The sequence below is a fragment of the Acartia tonsa genome, chromosome 1 (assembly GCF_053477335.1).
Source record: "Acartia tonsa isolate MP-2025a chromosome 1, ASM5347733v1, whole genome shotgun sequence".
Taxonomy (NCBI): domain Eukaryota; kingdom Metazoa; phylum Arthropoda; class Copepoda; order Calanoida; family Acartiidae; genus Acartia; species Acartia tonsa.
Window position 1 is genome coordinate 16,601,399 of NC_137260.1, and position 21,248 is coordinate 16,622,646.

The 21,248-nt window shown below is 30.0% G+C and overlaps 1 protein-coding gene across 1 annotated transcript in view; it reads left to right on the forward strand.

The window, feature by feature from the left end:
• The window catches only part of LOC145313821 (uncharacterized), a 104,028-nt gene that overhangs the window by 68,686 nt on the left and 14,094 nt on the right, over nt 1-21,248 (forward strand). The window contains exons 6-7 of the mRNA XM_080153461.1: nt 4,240-4,360; nt 15,306-15,439. Of these exons, the coding sequence (XP_080009587.1) occupies nt 4,240-4,360; nt 15,306-15,439 (255 nt within the window). The remainder of the gene's footprint in view (nt 1-4,239; nt 4,361-15,305; nt 15,440-21,248) is intronic.

Here is a 21,248-nt window from a genome sequence, read left to right on the forward strand (position 1 = left end):
ATAAAATAATGATACCCCCCATCAATCCCATTTGCTTCATCCCCTCCCCTCCTACTGGATGAACGAACTGACCAATACATGAGTTCCCTGTTAGCAAGCTAAATTGATGACAATTTGTCCCCTGTCATAATATCCACGTAAATTCTACATCCAATGCTGTAGAGAAAACTAAATTGGAAACTAGACTTCAGACTTTGGGTCATACTTTCTGACCAAGTGCTTTTGCATTATTGCAATTTTTTTTGCAATATTAAAAATGACCAGTTTTTTACTTAATAAACTTCGAAGAGAGGTTGAGTTTCAAAAGATTAAATGAATTACAATCTTCAGTTTAAAATTACTGAAGAAGGTTTTAATAGTTTTTTATCTTTAGAAAAAGAACATATTAGTTGATTAAATAATATACAATCTACTTTGCTTCAATATATGTACACTACAATTTTTGAAAAATATTGCTTCATTGCCAATTGTATTATCCCTGTATGTACTTTGGTAACTTTGTGGCTCTTATTATTTTCTTGCTGTTTTATAATCCAACTGCTGACCGTGCTCCTTCTATGTATTCCAAAGTCTACCTCTCGCTCTCTTCTTAATATTTTGTCAACCAAAAAGTTGTTTTGTCACATTGTTATCACACCACGAAGCCACTTTATAGGAGACAAAATTTTATTGTGATTTTACATTTTAATATGACTTAAAAACTCGTACTTGTGAACATACAATCAAGGGAGCGGAAAGAAAACTATTTAATATTCAACTTTTTTTTACCATACGAACCCATTGTATTAATTTTGTGGATTATTCTATTCAAAGCGACTATGACCCTATCACCTATTGGCTCCTTATTCGAAGGTAGGAGGCAAAAAATAGCCTTAAACCATCCCAAGACTTAAGTATAATAATGCAATTGCTAAAAATTGCTGAAAACAATCATCATTCAGAAATCTTCCATTGAAATCGATATTTTTTTCTGCGAGAATTTTGAGACAAAAAAAAATTTATCTGGTGGTATATCCTTGTCCCCGGCGTAAAGGTCTCGAAGAAGATGCCCTCTAACCTCCCCTCCCCCCTCCCCAAACCTCAGCCACTGATAATTCCCTTCGTCCGAGGACAAATTGTGAGTATGATTACAAAACAACAAAATAACCATTCTTAAATTATTTATAAACTTAAATTAGAATCTTCATAATACAATTTACTTTCAGAATAATATCATAAACCCTATTAATTATTAGAGATCTTACTAGATATTGATAATCTGAAGTTTGATTAGTAAATATAGCATTATACAGTCAAAATGGCTATTCTTGCGTATTTTCTGTTACTACATTGTAGGCACATCTAAATTGTGTAAATGTAATAAAATATTCTAAAAGGAGATAATTCGGTGAGTCGAGGGGGACAAACTTTACCACTTCTAGTTCCTTTTTTTCCTTAACAGACAGACAGACGGACACAGGGAGGGATATTACTTCATAAGAATATTTTATTCTATTATGGCTTCGAAATCGATTATTATCAACTAAATTAAAACCAGTTCTTAGCCATTCTGAAAAATGGTGTATTGTATCGTATTTTAGCTTTTTTTCTACGGATATTAAAATGAAAAATTATAAGTTAAGAATATCTAGATCAAAATTATCTTAAAATAAACTATCCCTCTTTGAACAGATGTAATATTAAACTAGAATATTTTAATAAACAATGAAGGAATAGACCAAACAAAAACACAATCTAAACTTTTTTTTGTTGTAAGTTTTCTGACATTTAAACTTTATTTACATACCCATGTAATGCAAATTAAAGAAATAAATAGACTTTCAATATATGGGCTTAGACGAGCATTTGTGCGTTAATGAGCGTAGCTGTAAACGGTAAAGTGACGTACAGCCCAAATTGTTAAATAGAAGCGCAGCTACAATAAATAGGGTCATTATGTCTATGATTACTCTTATAACTATTTGTACTTTAATATACAGAGACAAACATCTTTTATATTACATTATATAGGGATTTTTTTCTTCACATTAAATATAAAAGGGTTGGTAATAAATTTTGTTTTGAGGAGGGAAAATTCTGTATTTTTCCTTAAATTACATTGATTTTTGATTATCGAATTCTTATTTATCTTTGTGGGATGGGACATAAAACTAAAAAGTCTATTTTCCCCAAAGTTTTATAAACACTATATCTCTTTCGTTAGCTCAATATCTTTTGGATTTTTATTGGTTTATACAAACCTTAATTAACTAAAAATTTTCTATAAATGATTTTAACCTTAAGGGTTTTTTGGTAGATCATGATTAAACTAAATTGAAAAAAAATCATGTATACTTCTTAAAATGTATTTCTCTAAATAAATCTTTGAGTCATAAAGTCTCCCAAAAAGTATTTAAAAATCGATGGAATTTCAATTTCATAATGCCTACCTGCAAAATGGGTGTTTTTTCAAATCAACATAGATTTCAGATTCCTAAATGACTTCTGCAAATTACGTTTTTGTAGTATGGTGTGATAAAATGTCAACTTTATCGTTGGACAAAGGGCTTTGCGATTTGTTCACCACTAAGACATAAAACACTTTAATGTAAAAAGGATTGCTCAATTAGAAAGCAATTTTTATTAATATTTTTTCCGTGGAAATTTGCGAATTACAGATATGATTGAACATCTCAGTGTGAGATGATTACGAAGTTGTGTAATTAGCATTCCTGTAAAGTTTTTTTTATTAAATCATTTTTTGTTCCTCAATTTTTACAGACATTGGCGACAGGCGTTTTAATCAAACAGCCAATTTATATTTTATCATTATAGGCATAAACCAAAAAAAATCAAAAGTGTCTACTTTGGTACAAAAAGCACATAATTATGCTTCATAAAAAGGTGCAATTAATACCATAAACAGAAATTTTGTACAAAAAAGGAAGATTGTTTACTGTTGGGCATTAATATCATAAGGGCTGAATATTTTACAAGGCAAAAAAAACTAAGAAGGCTGTGCTAATGAATAACATACATAATTTACAATGAAGGAACACCAAATGCAATTAATGTTTTAAACTTGAACATTGCATAATACATAAAAAAATAGCATGCTAATAATAGACACAATAAAAATTATTAATTCCTTATATAAAAGAGGCTGGATGATTGTCTGTCTGTTTGTTTTGATCTTACTAATTACCATACCGATATGGTTTTCCTTTACAATGAAGCTTTTCAAAGGACCCTGCCCTAAAAAAACACATTGGAGGTGAAAATTGCAGCCTTTTTACCTATTGTTTTAAAAAATAAAAAAAAACGTTTTACTTTTTTTGCGTTTCAACGTTAAAAATGCAATTATGAAAAATTTGCACTTTTGTCTTGTTATCAATTTTGATTAATGAAATATTTTATTTATTAATATAAATAATGCATATTTTACATAATTTATTAATAAATGACACAAAATTTAATGATTAAACAAATGAACAAATATTCTTATCATATTTTTGATAGAAACTGATAAGACGAGAGAGGGGTGTTTCATGTTTAAGATTTTGTTGATTCATAATAGTATATTTTTACTAGTGAAGCTTTTTTCATTCAATGTTTGTTTGTCCGTTTGTCAGTAACGTGTAGTTCTGCTCGTAAAAGCGTCCTATATATTTCAAACCTTGAAAGAGGATTCCTGTGATATTTAGGTGTAACTGCATAATATGTAAATATTTCATCATCAAATAAATACTATAATTTCTTGATAAGATAACGATTTTAAATCTAAGAAAACTTATGAAGAATGAATTATTTATGACTCTATAAAAACATTATAAAAAAATAAACAAAGAAAATGCTTAATCGACAATATATGAAACGTTTTTTTTATTTAACTAGGGTTTGTAATTTCAGTCGATATGGATTGTTTTTATTTCATCATTATTTTGCATCACATAATGTATACGTCAGCTTAAAACTGGTCATAAGTTTGTCCTTTTTATTACGTGGATTTTTCCAAGATCCTAAGACGCAATATATTGGTTAGTGTTCACAAATCGATGATTAATTCTTAAATCAATAAAGGTTATATAATATTTACGTATTGAATGGTTTTAAACCGTTTTTTTCCAGTGGAAATTGATCGGATGTGATAAAAAAAAAACTATACCTAGTCCAGCTAGTACAATCCTAACCTAGAAAAATCGCATACACAGTGTTTCATTGCAAATGCAATTCATGTATCTCATCCCACTTCATGTTTAGGTCTCCGAGAGTAGAGTCACGTGACCACGAGTACTCTGAGAGCATCACTATGTACCGTGGGGAGGACAGTGGCCCGGAGTTCAGTGAGGAGGAGCCGGAGTACACAGATATCAAAGTTGAGGTAAGCCTCGCCAATAAAAATAGTACATCTAGATCCCTAATCAGTACATAGATTTGACAAATGAGAACACAGTGCAGGAAAAATCTGGCCATAATACTGACTTGAACGTGTACTGTAAACATTTTGATAATAAATGGCAGTTAATTTTGTAATTGTCATAAATAAAGTAAATTGTACAATAAGCAAAATTACTATTTTGAACTGACAAAAAAGTTACTGACAAACCGTCTAATGAGCCCTTCTGTTTAAGTTATTTATGAACTAAATTAGGTATTTTTTTATTAATTCATTCAATAATAAAATCATTTTAAAAATCAGTGGCTAAAAAACTTTCTAGTAAAATGTAAGAAGCAAATTTTGAATATGTGAAGAAAAAAGGATTTTGAAATGAAGTTGGCAAATGGATACATGACTAAAGCCCTAAGGGCAATATTGTGTCTTCATACATTACTGCAGATAATTTGCTTTTAAAATAGCAAAAATTAATAAGAAAAGCACTAATAAATGTTTTTTTTTGTGTCAATGAAAATATTCAATATACCCAAAAGTGTCAAATAGATAATTAAAACAAGTTTCTAATACTGTAATATTTGGAATTCACTACAAATTAAAATACTAATTGTTATATTAAGTATTTTTAAAGTTATTCCTTACCAAATATTGATATAGATTTGCTATTCTAAATTTTGGTTTTATTATAGAAGCTGTTAGAAATATTATTCTGCCTTTTACAACGTACAAATTGTCTCGGGAACATTACATTTCTTTAACCAAAAATAATATTTTATTATTCTTTTCTTTTGCATTAAAACTTTCAACATAATTGTAATATTTTGATAGGAGGGTGGGATAAATATAAACATTAAGATAATAATGGATAAGTCAATTGACAATACAGTGATCTTTTTCAAATTATTACGTGTGACTTTCAGCATTTAGTAGCCTTTTATAATTGGGATGAAGAAAGATGTGTAGATTGTTTAAAGTATTATGTTTTACCCTTAACCCTAAACTAAGAAAATGCCCTATATTTAGAATTTAAAACAACTTTTAAATTATAATAAAATTGAATATATTTCGCGACCTACGTGGTAGTACTATTACATGTTCGTATTAGTCTGTCCGTGTGTCTGTCTGTCTGCATGTCTGTGATAGGATAAAGATTTCATACTCTGATAGAATACCAACAAGGGGGGAAAATTGTCGTTGAAGGAAATTGGGCGAGAGAAAATATCCAGGGAAAAAGTAAGACTTGCTAGATTTTCAAATATTATTTTCAGATTAAATTCCTTTTTAGAAAGGGGCTTGAATTTGAGATTCTTGAAGAATTTTTTTTAAATGGATTAAATCATACATATCTCATAATTTATGAGTTTAAAAAGGTTGTAAAAAATATTGGGCCTAGGATTTGTTTAGCTGATATAATCCCAGTTTTGTCCACCGTCAGATAAATATCAGATTTACAATAGCAAGTATTAGTACATTTTAGTGGATTTTTGTGTTGGTCTTTATTTCAGTAATGCATTAATGTAAAAGAAAAAGGGAGGGGGGGGGGGGCACGAGCTATATGTAACTCTACCCATGGGGTGGGGAAACTGTTTCCACTCTGTATTGGGTCTTTACCAATTATCTGGATTGTACATCTTTTTTCATAAATATATTGGTATTACTTTTATTAGAAATGCGTTGTTTTTTTTTGAGTGTGTGAGAATATTTTCTGTATTATACTGTATTGTTATGAAAATCTAAAGGCATTAGATAAATTTTTTGTGTTCCATTTTACTTCAATTGACAAAGTTGTTCTCAATCGTATTTATTAAATCAATATTTACTATAAACATTCTTTTTTCTGCTTTTTTCTAAAAACACTGCAAAAATATTTTTTTGTTTTAACAATTGTGATCTTTTTTCCCTATTTAAAAGTGCATTACATTTTTGAGTACATCAGAAAATGTAAAAAGTAAAAGGTCAAAGGCTCTGCATGTTGTAATTGTAGGAAAACAATTGGCGGAAAAGTAATAAGCAAATAAAGTTGCTATATAACCGCATTAGGCTGTTTAATGTTTATTACACTAGCGCCCAAAGTCAAATAATAACGTTTTCTTATTCGTTGACTTAACAACTTTGGGGACTTTTATTGAATTTCGATTGGTTGTTTCATTAGGTTTAGTGTCAAACGTTTCAACCAATTATTGTAATCTAAAAGAGGTATAATATTGTGAGTAATCATTGGGGATGTACATATGTACATTTATTAGTACATTGTGTCATCCCTTTAAATCCCTGTAATTAAACTACTTCTTTTAACACTAAAGTATGTTAGCCATGATCTAAATTTAAAAAATCCTTAACATATAAAGAGTGAAATTTTCCTTTAAGTTGTTTGCATATTATACAATAGTACAAACTAAAAATACAAATAAAATCTAAACTGAAGTCTATTGACAATTACGAATGGAAATTCCGGGTATAGTCCACTTCGTGGCAACTCCCCTAAAGGGGCGATTCGTCGTATTTTTAAAATGGCTTTTGATAGGTTATTTTAGGTTATATTGGGTTAGGCAATTGGCCCCGCAGGGGCTAGAACTAGGAGAAAAGCTACTGTGAAACTACGAAGAATCGCACCTTAAGGTGCGTTGGCACGAAAGGGACTATACCCGAAATTCCCAAAGATCCATAGGGAACCCCAATAATAGAATGTAAGAAAAAGTTAGAGATATACCCAATTATAATGAACAAAAAAATATCCTTTGCATATTAAAATTATTTATGAAAAAGTTTGGACACTTCTAGTTTGTGGAAACTAGAAAAGATATTAGAAAAGTCCCCAAACTGGATTGTAAACTTTGGGTACTAGTATGATTAATATCCCCTCATTACTTAGAGATCGAGAAAGGTTAAAATAGATTGTTGTTAATATATCATCACAAATAAATGGTCTAGATTTCATAATCAGAATAATTTAGATTAGATGGCTAACATAGGTTTAGTGAAGAAATGATTTATGATTAGCATAAACAAAATTTAACGTAAATTAGCTCATTGTAACATTATGTTAATAAAAAGCAGGGAACTTAAGGGATAGAGCAATGATGAATCAAATTACTCCTTATGATTTTTTTATTGTTGATAGATTAGTTTGGATACTGCTTGTTCGACAAACCAATCAGCACTAATAAAAGCCAACGTGTTTAAGAATCTTTGGAGATTAGTATAATATACAGTCAAATGTCCCCTCCCTCCCTGCTAAATTTCAACAGTGCCCCCTCAAATATATCTGTGTTTTAAATTAAAAATTGTAAAAATATTATCTTAATCAGTAAAAATGTGGAAATCCTTACTAAAGTAACAGGATGTTTGTGTGTCTGTGGATCTCGTTAACCGCTGAACCGATCGGGTTCTCCTTAATAGGGTAGATTCTAATAGGTCCCAGGAAGGTTTATTACTATTTTGGGGGAGGGTACTACCACCCTCCCAAGAGAAATGACAAAAAATCGATTTTTTTTTTAATATTTGGGAGACTTCAAAGTAACATAAAGAGATATCGTAATATAAAGAATTATCGTAGAGACTTTAACAAACAAAAACATTTAAAGTGCCACTAGAGGCTAGTAGTAAATAATATAGATAGAGCAGGGAGGAAGGGGGCATTGGGCTGTTTAGTGTTTAATACACTTGCTCCTAAAGTTTCACAATAACGTTTTATTGTTCGTTGGCTCAACAATTTTAGGGACTTTTATTGACATTTGATTGGTTGGTTCATTTAGTCAAGTTGAGTTTCAACCTCTTAGAGAAGAGGTAATTTTGTGTATTATCATTGGGGATTTACATCAATTTATCGGCCATTGTCGGTATTTAGATCCCTGGTTATAGAGCTGTAATAATAATGTCATCACATAAATATTATTCCCTTCCTCCCCCCCTCACTAAACTAGTCACAAATAATTAGTAGACCAATCATAGTTGGTTTACTTTCATATTTATTTACAATTTAAGCTAATTAAGAATATCTTTAAAAATGGGGAAGTCCTATATTACATTATTGATAATATTCTTAGAAGAAGTGACATTCGGACATACTCTAATAATATAAATGCTGAGCTACTAAAAAAAAAAGTTAATCACTCTTTAAAAATAACTCAATTGTCTTTCCTACTATACACAACATAATACATTTCTTAATTTGGTGGAATTTGATGAGCGTGTTCTGATTAATGTCTTTACGTGCACATGACACCATTGTGCACAGTGGGATAGGACTGGTTATTTTCATGTTTTCATTAATGTCTTTACGTGCATATGATTCCAATTTGCACATTGGGGTAGAACTGGATATTTTCTAGCTTTACGGCAATATACTTAGGGTTGGATATTTTTCAAGTTCTGATTTTTCAAGTCTACCTTTAAAATCTTCTTGGATTGACCCTTGAACAGAAAGCATAGTTTTGCACATTATTATTTGTTTTAGGCGACTGTATAGGAAGGAATAGTTATTTCTTTCACCGTATTATAAACCGCTTTCCGCGGATATAGAATGTACAATTATAAGATTAAAACCAGATATTTTAGCCCACGAGGTGCCGAAGGCACGGGCTAAAAAAACTGGTTTTAATCTTATGATTGTACATTTTTATATTCGTAGAAAGCTGGATATAATAAGATGCTAGACATAGTTTTTTCGTATGGATGAGAACCGGTTCCTATCCACCGGATTCGAATGAATACGAGAAAATGAATTACACAGAATTAAGATATAATAATCTTTATATGTGTCACTTTATTATTATCTTTAATTTGACACCAATCCATCTTAATACCTTTTGAGTAGATTAATATAGAAATTATAATATTTTTACGCATTTTCGTATCACGCAACAGCGTAATAAGGAATCTTTAATTATATAGTATATACTATATATGTAGGGATAAGACAATGGCCGACTAATTGATGTACATCCCCAAGGTTAATACACAAAATTACTTCTTCTGTAGATTACAATTAGTGGTTGAAACGTATTGACACTCAATCTAAAAAAAACCCAGCCAATCAAAATTCTTTATAAGTCCCCAAGGTTGTTAGGCCAAAAAATAAGAAAACGTTATTGTAAAACTTTGGGGACTTGTGTAATAAACAGCCCAGTATCCCCTCTTTCTCTGGATTTACAGAGTAGCTGGATTTTTAAAAGCAAAGCTTTTCTATAATTAGGGTCGGTCCGTCCGTCCGAGATAGATAGCTTTTATTCGTTAATTTAGGCATGTTAGAATTGTCCTATCGATTTCAAACTTTGCATGATGATTCCTGTAGTAGTTAGGTACGATTTAGAAAGCGTAGCAACTCTATAATCATTACCAGAATGTCCGTACGTCCATTTTAAACATGTTGATTTTTCTAATTTTTTAACAGCAAATTTTTATGTGATCTAATTATCCGTTTGATCTGATTCCTGGGACAACAAAGAACAATATTTTAAGCGAAGCAACTCTATAATCAAATCCTAAAAATGTAAGTATGTCCATAAACTCAATAAACATTATCCTGTATCAAGAAGTTTTTCAACAAATTTACTTACAATTTTGCTTCGACTCTATACTTTTATATTCTGATAATTCAGTTTAGACACTATACAAGTGTTAATGTCCGTTTGTCCTACCGTTTCAGTGCTTCGCTTTTATGGATGTTGTCATCCTTGTTTGTACTATGTGAAACAAACGCCAGGAAAAGCACGTCTTCCTTGTTTAGTGTTCCAATTTCAGTTTTGTTAAACAATCAATATTTTATTACTTGGATGTTGCACCAGATTTTCATGTTCTCTGATCAAGTGATACTCGAAGCTGGCTAAAATACAATACACCCTTATCCACATCCTCTCCCCTTCTACTGGTTGAACGAACTGACCGATAAATGAGGTTCATATTACAAAGCTATATTAACGACAATTTTCCCATATCAATATATCCACGTATATCCTATATCCATTTGTAAAACGTACTTTTATTGGTGTTAAATTCAGAATTTTTTTTTTTTCATTGTATGTATTTGTGTGTGTGTGTGTGTGTGTGTGTGTAGGTGTAGGTGTAGGTGTGTGTTTGTGTGTATTGTTATTAAAAAGAGGGTTGTAATTTGAGTGATTTGTAAACTTTTAAATCAGCTAATACAAGAAAAAATTTTCCTTACATAAGCATTTAAATTTTTGTTTTGGATTAAAATTATAAATATTCATGAAATTAAAGAAATCTATTATAAAAATAATATTACTTATAACAGTTATTTCTCGCATCGTATTATAAACGGCTTTCCGCGGATATAGAATGTACAATTATGAGATTAAAACTAGTTTTTTTAGCCCCGAGGTGCCGAAGGCACCGGCTAAAAAATTGGTTTTAATCTTATGATTGTACATTTTTATATTCGTAGAAAGCTGGATATAATACGATGCTAGGCATAGTTTTTTCGTATGGATGATTCGAATAAATACGAGAAAACTTAATATGTTTTTTTCACTTAAAAATACCTAAATTTATTGATTGGATGGTTCAAACTAGCTGTATCTAAACTTTTACATGAACAATTTTAATCTGCAGAATACCTTTGTTTATCATAATTGGGAATTCACATAACTTTATTCTGTATTGTCTTATTCTGTCCTGAATTTTATTAATAATCTCTAGATATTACAATGAATAGTTTTTTTTATATTTTTAAATAATCTTTATCTCTTACTCATCTTTAATTCTTGCGGTAGTATTTTTAATTGGGTATTAACGCTAAATATAAAATTACGCCATTTTTGTTTTATCAAGATTTTTGTGTCTTTGGATGTATTAAGGCTATAACCTATTCATTTTATATAAATCTAATTTCAATATTGATGATCTCAATAAAATTATATTAGATTATTGATTATAATTTGCAAATAATTTTGATTGTTTTAATGTGTATAGGTGTATGTTAAATTAAAAGGACCCCGTATTATTTTTGTGTAGTCTAATGAATTGATTAAGTCTGATCTCTTCCCCTCTCCTTCATAATAGACATACGAAATAGACTAATCATAGAATAGACACGAGGATTCATTCTATAACCATGTTTTGAATTTTGTGAAAGCGTTTGTAATTTTGGTATCTTAGACTTAATAAAAGCGTTTGATCTCCGAAAAGAATATTTTTTTTACAATTTTCAATATCGAAAATGTTTTGAATGGTCCCAAATGACTAAGTTTCAATGCTTAAATTAGATTACAAGTGGTCATGACTGACAAAGTATCGACATAAAGAAAAATGTAAGTTATTCTAAAAATGATTATCTATAGCCTAATATTGATATAACAACTGCATGTCAGTCTAGTATAACCTAACTCTAATGTGACACAGCAAGATTAAGAAGCTGGGGAATTTTATATCTAATTATGGGTTGATTAGGAGGCTATACCAGATTTTATATGCACACAAAACAACAAAATAAAATCTACATATTTGTTGGATGATAATGAGTTGATTAGAAGGCTAAGCGTATAAAACTAAAAAATATCTACCTTTTTTAGGGTCGCTTGCTAATGAATTGATTTAGAGGCTATACGAGATTTTATATGTAGTTAAAACTGCAAAATAATATGGGTTGACTAGGTAGATTTAAAGATGGGTTCATATAGTTGATTATAATTGAATATGGTTTGGCTATTGGTTGAATATAATATTGGTTGATAAGGGTTGAAGATTGGTTGATTTTTAATAATACTTATAGATATGAAAATATTTTAGCTATTAAAAATTAATTGTAATAAGATGAGACAACCACACATTTTCTTACTAAATTCTCCCTTTTCTGCTACAAAAAAATCTTTGGGGAATTTATATTTTGCAAAAATGCTTACAGATGTTGTCATCTTATTTTTAGTATTTTTTCTTAATATATTTAATTATATATTACATATTGATCTTTTTTGTGCTATACAAAAAAAAAGTATTTTTTAATGAAATGAAAAATGTTAAAAAAGAGGTTTGGGGAATTTTATGCTAAAATTAAATATGTTTCTTTGAAAGCGCAATATTTTGCTTTTTTATGATTTAGAATCGCGCATAAAACTAGGAAGAGGGTACTTAGGACTGCAAATAATACTAGTACCTTAACTTTTATAATACAAGAACATACGTTCTCTGATTCGTTGATCCTGTGAGACTTTATTTAATTTTTGATTGGGTGATACAAACTAGCAGCGTGAAAACTCTTACCGTAATAATCTATAGAAGGTGTATTTTTAATGATGATTTACATAAATTTTTCGTCAATTGTCTTATCCCTGTAGAATGCTTTCATAATAGCAACAATTCTAACACACCTGGGGAACTCTAAAATTGTCGAGTTGAGTTTTTTTCTTCTTGGAATGACAGATTTTTCCTGAAACCCTATGAGTCTTATCAACTTAGAATTTCAAGAATTCAACTCGACATAAAAAATCACAAAAGTTCCCCTGTTAGTTAAATCTTGGTTCATTTCTTTAGGTAAATATCTTTTTGAGATAATTATTTTTTTAGAATTGCTCATTTTATTTTGCATATTTTGGAGCTGAACTTTACTTTCAAACTTTATTGTAAGAACTGGTTTTTTTTTGAATTGGTAATCTTCATTTAACTATGTAAAATTTAATAAAATAAAATCGTAATTATTTATACCTATTCAATACATGGAAATACTTAGATTTAAAGACTTGATTATAGAGATTCTCTACTTATAAAATAATACCTTTTGGTCCCAGGAATCTAAATAATAAAGATTAAGAATGATAGAATATTGTGTTCAGTAAAAATAAAAATCATAATGTATAACATAGACACACTTTCTTTCTAGTAAGGATTATAGAGTTGCTACGCTTTCTAAATCGTAGCTCACATTTACAGAAACTAACATGAAAAATTTGAAATCGAAGAGACAGTTCTAACCGTTACGGACGGATCCTAGAAAAGCTTCGCGCTAAAAAAACATTTAAATACCTTTAACCCAGTATGACACCTGCAAAAAAAATAGTTTAAATTATTCGCCAACACTGCAATTTTCACTCTATTGTGATGAATGTATTGTAAAACTAGCAGGGGGTGTAGTGGGGTTGGGGGAGGGGAGTTTTACACCCGCTTACTTGCAATTTTGTTTAATTTTATTGATGATATACACAGCTTCACACCTTCCTGTACTCACACACACACAATGGATGTATTATCACTTGGATGTGTTACACCAAATTTTCATGTTCTCTAATAAAGTAAAACTCGCAGCGGGCTTAAATAATAATACCCACCATCTACACCTTTCACCCCATCTCTTACTCTCCCATTGGAAGAAAGAACTGACCAATAAATGAGTTCCATGTCAGCAACCTAAGTTAACGACAATTTTTCCTTGTCATAATGTCCACATATATTTCATATCCATTTTACAAACACAATTAGACAAAATTCAGAAAAAGTAACCAAAATTTTAGGCTAACTAATAAGATTATGCACACTCCCTGCAATAAAAACATTTTGTAATAAAAAAAACTATTTCCTTTTACAAATTCATCGTAAAAATGTAATTATTCTCTTTTCTGTGAAATAGATTTATCAAAGTTATTCTTGAATTACATGAATGTTATTAAATATGAAATGTAAAATAATAAATGGTTATGCAGGCAATAGGATATATGGGGGGTAAAATAATAATAGAGATGCCTTTTAAAACAACCAATTTTGTCCCAGTGATTTAATAGCTCTCATATTTTGCTTAATTGTGCATCTCCATTGCTGATAAACAAAATTATCCATTCTGTAGAAAAGTTTGAATTTACTAGTTTGGAAGCAACCCATAAATATTTAATAAAAGTGCCCAAAGTTTTTGAACCAACTAATAAGATAACTTAAATGTACATTTATAACTTTTTACCATTGTAATTTACAGTCCAATGTCTCCTCCTTTCTTAAATAATTTTATTATTGAAATATTTGCTAATTGTGGCACAAACTCTATGCTGTCTAATTGTATGAACACCTGTATGGTGAAAATAAGATTTATCCCAGATATTTTACAGTCAATGAATTTTTACAGCTTTTGCAAAGACTGGTACATCCTGTCAGCCCTCCAGCCCGTGCCCCTCACCAACCCCCCGCTGCTGGTTGCCAGTAAAGACGTGTTGTGCCATTTATAGGCAATTATCATTCAATATTATCGCTCTATTTTTCACAGTTTCCGAAATTGGTTAATTCTGTCTCAATTGCAACCCCTCTTAGACCAAAATATTTATATTCCAATTGTACTATAAATAATATGAAAAATAAATCTTTTAATCATGAAAAAAAATTATCTATGTCTAATTGTACTATTCCTTTATTTTTATAGCTATTAAAAGGATTTGGTTGTGATTAAACCTTTTAATATTAAGCTTAGCAAGGAGGCTTTTAAATTGATCGAAACGCATTTAAAGGATGTTAGCGTCTATTTTTGGCAAATCACCCTAAGTGTACTATAGATATACGATATGGATTGCAAAAATAGTTTACACATTTCCTATTGGTTTTATTCATTAGGTTTTGCTAGAAAAATACATATAATGCAATTATTTTTTTAGCAAAGATACTCTTTAACACTTTTTGTCTGCAATGCTTGGGGAAAAAATTTATTCTGTCAGAAATGCTATGGTAATCTCCTGCTTGAGAATTGGATATTGAATATACGTGGATATAGGATGAAAGTTTGTCCGACTTAGCTTGCTAATATGGACCTCATATGTAGGTCAGTTCGTTCATTCAGTAGGAGGGGAGGGGATGTGTTAAAGGGGGTAGATGGGGAGGGTATCGTTATTTTAGTCAGATGCATGCATCATTTTATCAGAGTATATGAAAATCTGAAAACATGATTCAAAGTAATAATATATCGATTTTTGGTTTAGAACTTTTTTACTATTTTTTTTTGTTTCAGTGTGTGTCTAAGCAGAGGTACGACAGCGGCGAGTCTGGCGTCTTCTCCAACAGTTCCAGCTGTCCTTGCGGCTGCAACAAGGAGGACTCTTCCTTCTCATCCTTGTACATACCTTCATCCTACATAACCTCCAGGTATAGTTGTTACAGGACTCATCCTTCTCATGCCTGTACATACCTTCGTCCTACTTAACCTCCCTTAAAAGTAAGGACCTACAGACAAAAAATCGTGTAGTTAAAGGATTGGACAGAGACAATTATAGGTTATCCATTTCAAAACACTGCTATTTGATTATTTATACATTAATTTTTTTGCTATTTTTAATTTCCATATAATAAATTTATAAATATAAATGGCTGGAAAAGTGCATAAAATTGTATGCCTACTTTCTACAATAAAATTATAATTATTTATTCATGAGGGTCTACACTAAGTTTCTTACAAGGCTCGGCACACGCGGTTTTTTCAACAGAGAACACCCTTAGTCTAACGGTACTATTTTTGTACTATTTTTAGCCGCAGCAAGCTTAAATGGCAGCTGAATACAGCCATCTCTTAATCTGCAGCTACCATTATTGTTTTTTTACGCATTTTTTTTATTCAGCCGAACTGCATTAAAAATTGGCGGCTGCCAACCATTAATAACATTTTACTTCTTGGAATTTTATGTATAATTTATTTATAATGTCAAAGCAAATTATATGTATGTATATATAGATACGTTAACTTGCAATATTGTAAAATGCAATTTGGTGATAAGAGGTTTTATAAAATGATTTTTAATTTAAATAACGGAGCTACTTTATAAGTCACTTCAGTCTGTCTGTTGATAAGGTTCTTTTTATCCATCCTATCTCCTAAATCTAAAAATTAAATAGCATAAAAACCATCATTGGACGTATGTGAATTTCCCTAATAAGGAGAACTCAACCAGTTTAGTAGTAAATGAAATTTTATGATTCAGACAAAAAATGTCTTTGTTTTGTCTATTGAAAAGACAAAGCTTCGCAACTTGTAAACCTAATCTTTCTTGTTTAATTTATGTTATTGTTGTTAGATAAAAAAAACAAATTATCATAATTGAAAATATAATGGGTGAATGATGCTGTACTTATTTTTACACTAAATTTTCTGTACTTTTCTTGTATCTTAAAATATTTTTTTGTTGCAAAATTCAAGAATTTTTAGCCAAAAATGGATCTTTCAGCAAGGTTTTTCGTCTAATGCAAAGTCTCTAACATTTTTATTCCAACAATTAGGTATTTTAATGCAAGCTTCTAGCTTTATATAACGATATTTTTTGTTTCCAAAATAAGGCAAAGTGAAAATAAATGGATAAAATAATATATATAGGCTTGATATTTTATATACACTTTATACATAAGTACATTATAGATTCTGTCAATTAATATAGCGAACACGTATTAATGTTATTGCTATGACCTTCTAGCTTATTGATTTTTTCTGCTCTGACGCAAAGTAGAACTAGAATAATAAATATCCATAAGTACTGCAGCAATAACAATTCAATGAAAGTAATACGATATTTGTCTGTCTGTCTTTACTGAAAGATATTGCTAACCGCTAAACCGTTTTGGCACTTTTTAGTAGCGAAGCTACTCTATAATTCACAATGTCCGTCCGTCTGTCCGTCCGTCCGTCCGTCTGTCCGTCCGTGATTAATGAATTGGGGGAAACGTGATTTTCTCGGCTCCTATAAGTGATATAGAGCTGAAATTTTTTGACAACATTCCCATCATTAAGGAGCACAATTAACTATAAAACATTAATGGCGGTCGGAGTGCTTTTTAGCAGGTTTTAGGCTATTTTTTATATTTTCCAAATTTTCCCCATATCTTTGGTGTTTATGGTCCGATTTTCAAAATTTTTTCAATTAAAGATATCAAAATTAAATTTCCCGTCATTTGAAGAAAACAACAATGACGGTCAGACTGCCTTTTGCAGGTTTTTGGCTATTTTTATATTTTTCACATTTTTCCCCATATTTTCGGTGTTTATGGTCCGATTTTGAAATTTTTTTCAGTTAAAGATATCAAAATTAAATTTCCTGTCGTTTGAAGAAAACACCAATGACAGTCAGACTGCCTTTTTGCAGGTTTTTGGCTTTTTTTCTATTTTTCACATTTTAACCCATATCTTTGGTGTTTATGGTCCAATTTTCAAAAAAATTTCAGTTAAAGATATTAAAATTAAATTTCTGGCGTTTTAAGAAAAGAAACAATGACGGACAAAATGCCTTTTAGCAGGTTTTTGGCTAATTTTATTTGTTTGACATATTTCCCCATATCTTAGGTATTTTTGGTCCAATTTTAAAACTTTTTTGCATTAACAGTTTCAAAATATTTTTTCCCAATGTTATGTGCATCAATATGTAATTTACTTTAACCGTCTTCATCATACAAAATAAAACAAGGTTTATTTTCTGCAATAAATCTATTCTTGATTTTAATAAATACACTTTAAATCTACTTCTACGTGTTCCCATCCACAATTTTTTGTGCTTCGCTACTTATGGATGTTGTCATCCTTGTTTTTATAGCGAAGCATCTTACAGATCCTGGGAAAATTTTATACTATTCTTGCGCAGGGTACTCCAAAAATAAATAGCCCCTAGAAAAACAAAGAAAAGTCTCCCATTACAATAACCAGGGACAGATTTACCCTATCTATAGAGTAGCTGCACTCCTATAACAATATTTAGTGGGGGTTAAGTCTGATACCGATTTTGTACAATATATCTCTTGTACAATTGGTTTTTTCTCGAGTCCTGAGATTCCAAAACTAAAAATCAAAAACAGTTTTTTAGTGGTTACTTGCTCTTGTACTTTTAAACTTTTGTACATTTTCTGTCTACTGAGCTGTGTGTCTATCAGTCAAAATGAATAAAGAACATGACAATAAGGGTTTTATGTCTGTTTATACATTAATCAGGGAAAAAGGTCTAGAAATAAAATCAAGTTTTGTAAATTTTTATGTTGTTTACAGACCCTCCCCCTTATTTTAAAATAAATTAAAAATTTATGGCTAACCCATGCGGCAGCCCTAAAACTACGTGTTTTCCCTGTACCCTAACTTCCGAAATATTTTTAAATTAATATTTGCCATTGCATATCCGCAAATCCCTGGATAAAAGCAGGTGTTTCTAGTTTATTACTAATGGAATAAAAAGGCATGAATCATACTTTCATTGGGGCTTAAATAAATATAGGCCAATGGGAAATCCCTGCCTAGTATTATTAATAGTATTATGAGAATAGCGTTTAGGTTTTGAGGTTTAAAATGTGAAGTTTACATTTATTTATCCTACATTATATATAATTAAGATTTTTTTGTCTGTAACTAAAGATCTCAAAAAATTCAGATCCAAATCTGTTGTATTTTTCCGAGAAGCTTCACTAACGTTTAAGGGTTGCAGACTTTACACTATTTTCCTGTCCTTCTCCAATTTGTCTTAAAATGCTTTTTGTTAATGTGAACATGTTTTTAAGTTAACATTTTTTATCGCATCGTATTATAGACAGCTTTCCCATATATTTAAATGAAAAATAAGATTAAAATAAAAATTGTTAGCCCGGGTCTTCGGTTTGATTTTATGATTTGATTTTATTATTCGTAAGAAATTGTCTGTAATACGATGCTATTAGGATTTTTCAATAATGCTGAGAACCGGTTTTAATCCAGTGTATATAAATTAGTTTTAAAGCCATACTTGAATATTTCATTCAAATATTGCAAGATTAAAATCATTAAATAGCTGTCGATAATTTTCTATGAAATATTTAATCTTTTTATTAATAAGACTTAATTATAGCAAACCATTAGTGTTAACCAGGCACTTATTAATCAGGGAGGGAGGGGTCATTGGGCTGTAAAATATACTGGTACCCAAAGTTAGCTAAAAAACTTTGGTGCTTTTTTAGAATTTTCATTGGTTGGTCCAAAACTTTTCCAACAACAATTTTAATCTACAGAAGGGGTAATTTCATTTATTATTTGGTTGTACATTAATTTATCGTCCATTATCTTATCCCTAATGGTCCCTGTTGTTAATGCAATCATCAATGAAAGGATATAATTAATATTTCCGGTATCTATTTATAGTTTTACCTAAATCATTGTCAAAAATGCGCAAATTATCAAAAAGAAAAATATAATATTTTTTTGAGTAAAGAATTTCCTATTTTTTCATCAAAAGTTTAAAATAGATAGAACAATTGTAACATGCCTAAATGTACGAAAAGAGGTAACAATGACGTACGGACTCTAGTAAAGTTATTTTGACGTACGGATAAAATCCTAAATTGTAAAGTTTCTACTCTTCTAAAAAAATACGCAAAATATCAAAATAATAATAAAAATAAACAATAGAGGGGTCAAAATAATAACCCACCAAGGGGATTTTTATTTGCGTTTAGCTAGCGTAGTAGAGCGAAGGGATAGGTTAACCAAAAAAGATTAAGTCTAGAAGGTCTATAACTCGGATTTTTCATGGGGTTGTATGGGAAGGCAGGGTTCTCAATATCAATTTTAAGGGGGTTGATGACACCCCATATCACCCCATTATATATCTTTATTAATTGATTATTTGCTGAAATCTTAATCAACAATTTATTTATTATAATATTTATTTTTGCGTATTATACTTTCAATTGAGGTTTAAATATAGTGTAAGTAAAATCAATATTGACGTTTATACAATAAAGCTAATATTACTGATATGATTAAATGACAACAATTTTATATTTTTCAAGACATTTTTATTATACCAGGCAATACGGTTTTTTTTGTTCGTTAAGATCTCACTAAACACTGAATATTAAGTTCTTCTTCGCTTGGAAATTTTACATAGGTCCTAGGATGGTTTAAGGCTATTTTTCTGACCTCTCTTTCTACCGACGAAAATATAGATGCTAAATGCCTGAACATATAAGAAAGCATACTTTTGCTTATATATGACTCATATGAGAAGATTTAATTATCTTTCATTGTCTTATCTCTAAAATATTAACTATTGTTTCCATAGTTTTTGCGCAATTATACAAAAAAAATAATCGACCAACTTGTGGGAACACCAACTATATTTGTGAACATTTGGTGTTGGTTACCAAAGATAGAAATTAGTAAATAGATATCTAGACGAGTAGATATCCATTATTTTGATAGATAGATAGATCAGGGAGGGAGGGAGGGGACATATGTCACACTAGTCTCCAAAAGTCTTATGATAACGTTTTCTTATTAGTTGGCTTAACAACTTTGGGGACTTTCATTGAATTTTGATTGGTTGGTTCATTAAGTTGAGTGCCCAAACGTTTAAATCACAAATTGTAATCATAATTTTATGTATCACCATTGGGGATGTACATCAATTTATCGGCCATTGTCTTATCCCTTTAGATCCCTGATTATTATGATAGATAGATAGATCAATATTGAAGGATAGTTAATTTTGTGGTAAATTTCAATAATAGTTTACAATATATTCTATTTTTGTGTGATCAATATATGTCGATGTGTACTAAGAACTAATTTTTTGTACTCTTTATTCAACACTGAGATCCCATAACACAAAAAATACAAATATTTAGGTATCTATATTGATCATCAAATGTTTAAAATAAATACATGAAACAAAAAATTGATAATAGAAAATAAAAACAATAAAAGTATTTTTTTATGTGAAGTGAATCATATATCAAACCTTTTTAGGCTTTCAGTTTTAAATTAATACCTAACTTTTTATGGAACACAGTCATATATTAACAATTTTATTCATATACTGTTTAACAAAATTACTTTTTCTGTAGAGTACACTATTGATGGAAAAAGTTATACACTACTAGATTGTATCAATCAATCAAGATTTTTTAAGGGTATCTAAAGTTTCAAGCCAACGAATGAGAAAACTTTTTTATTAAACTT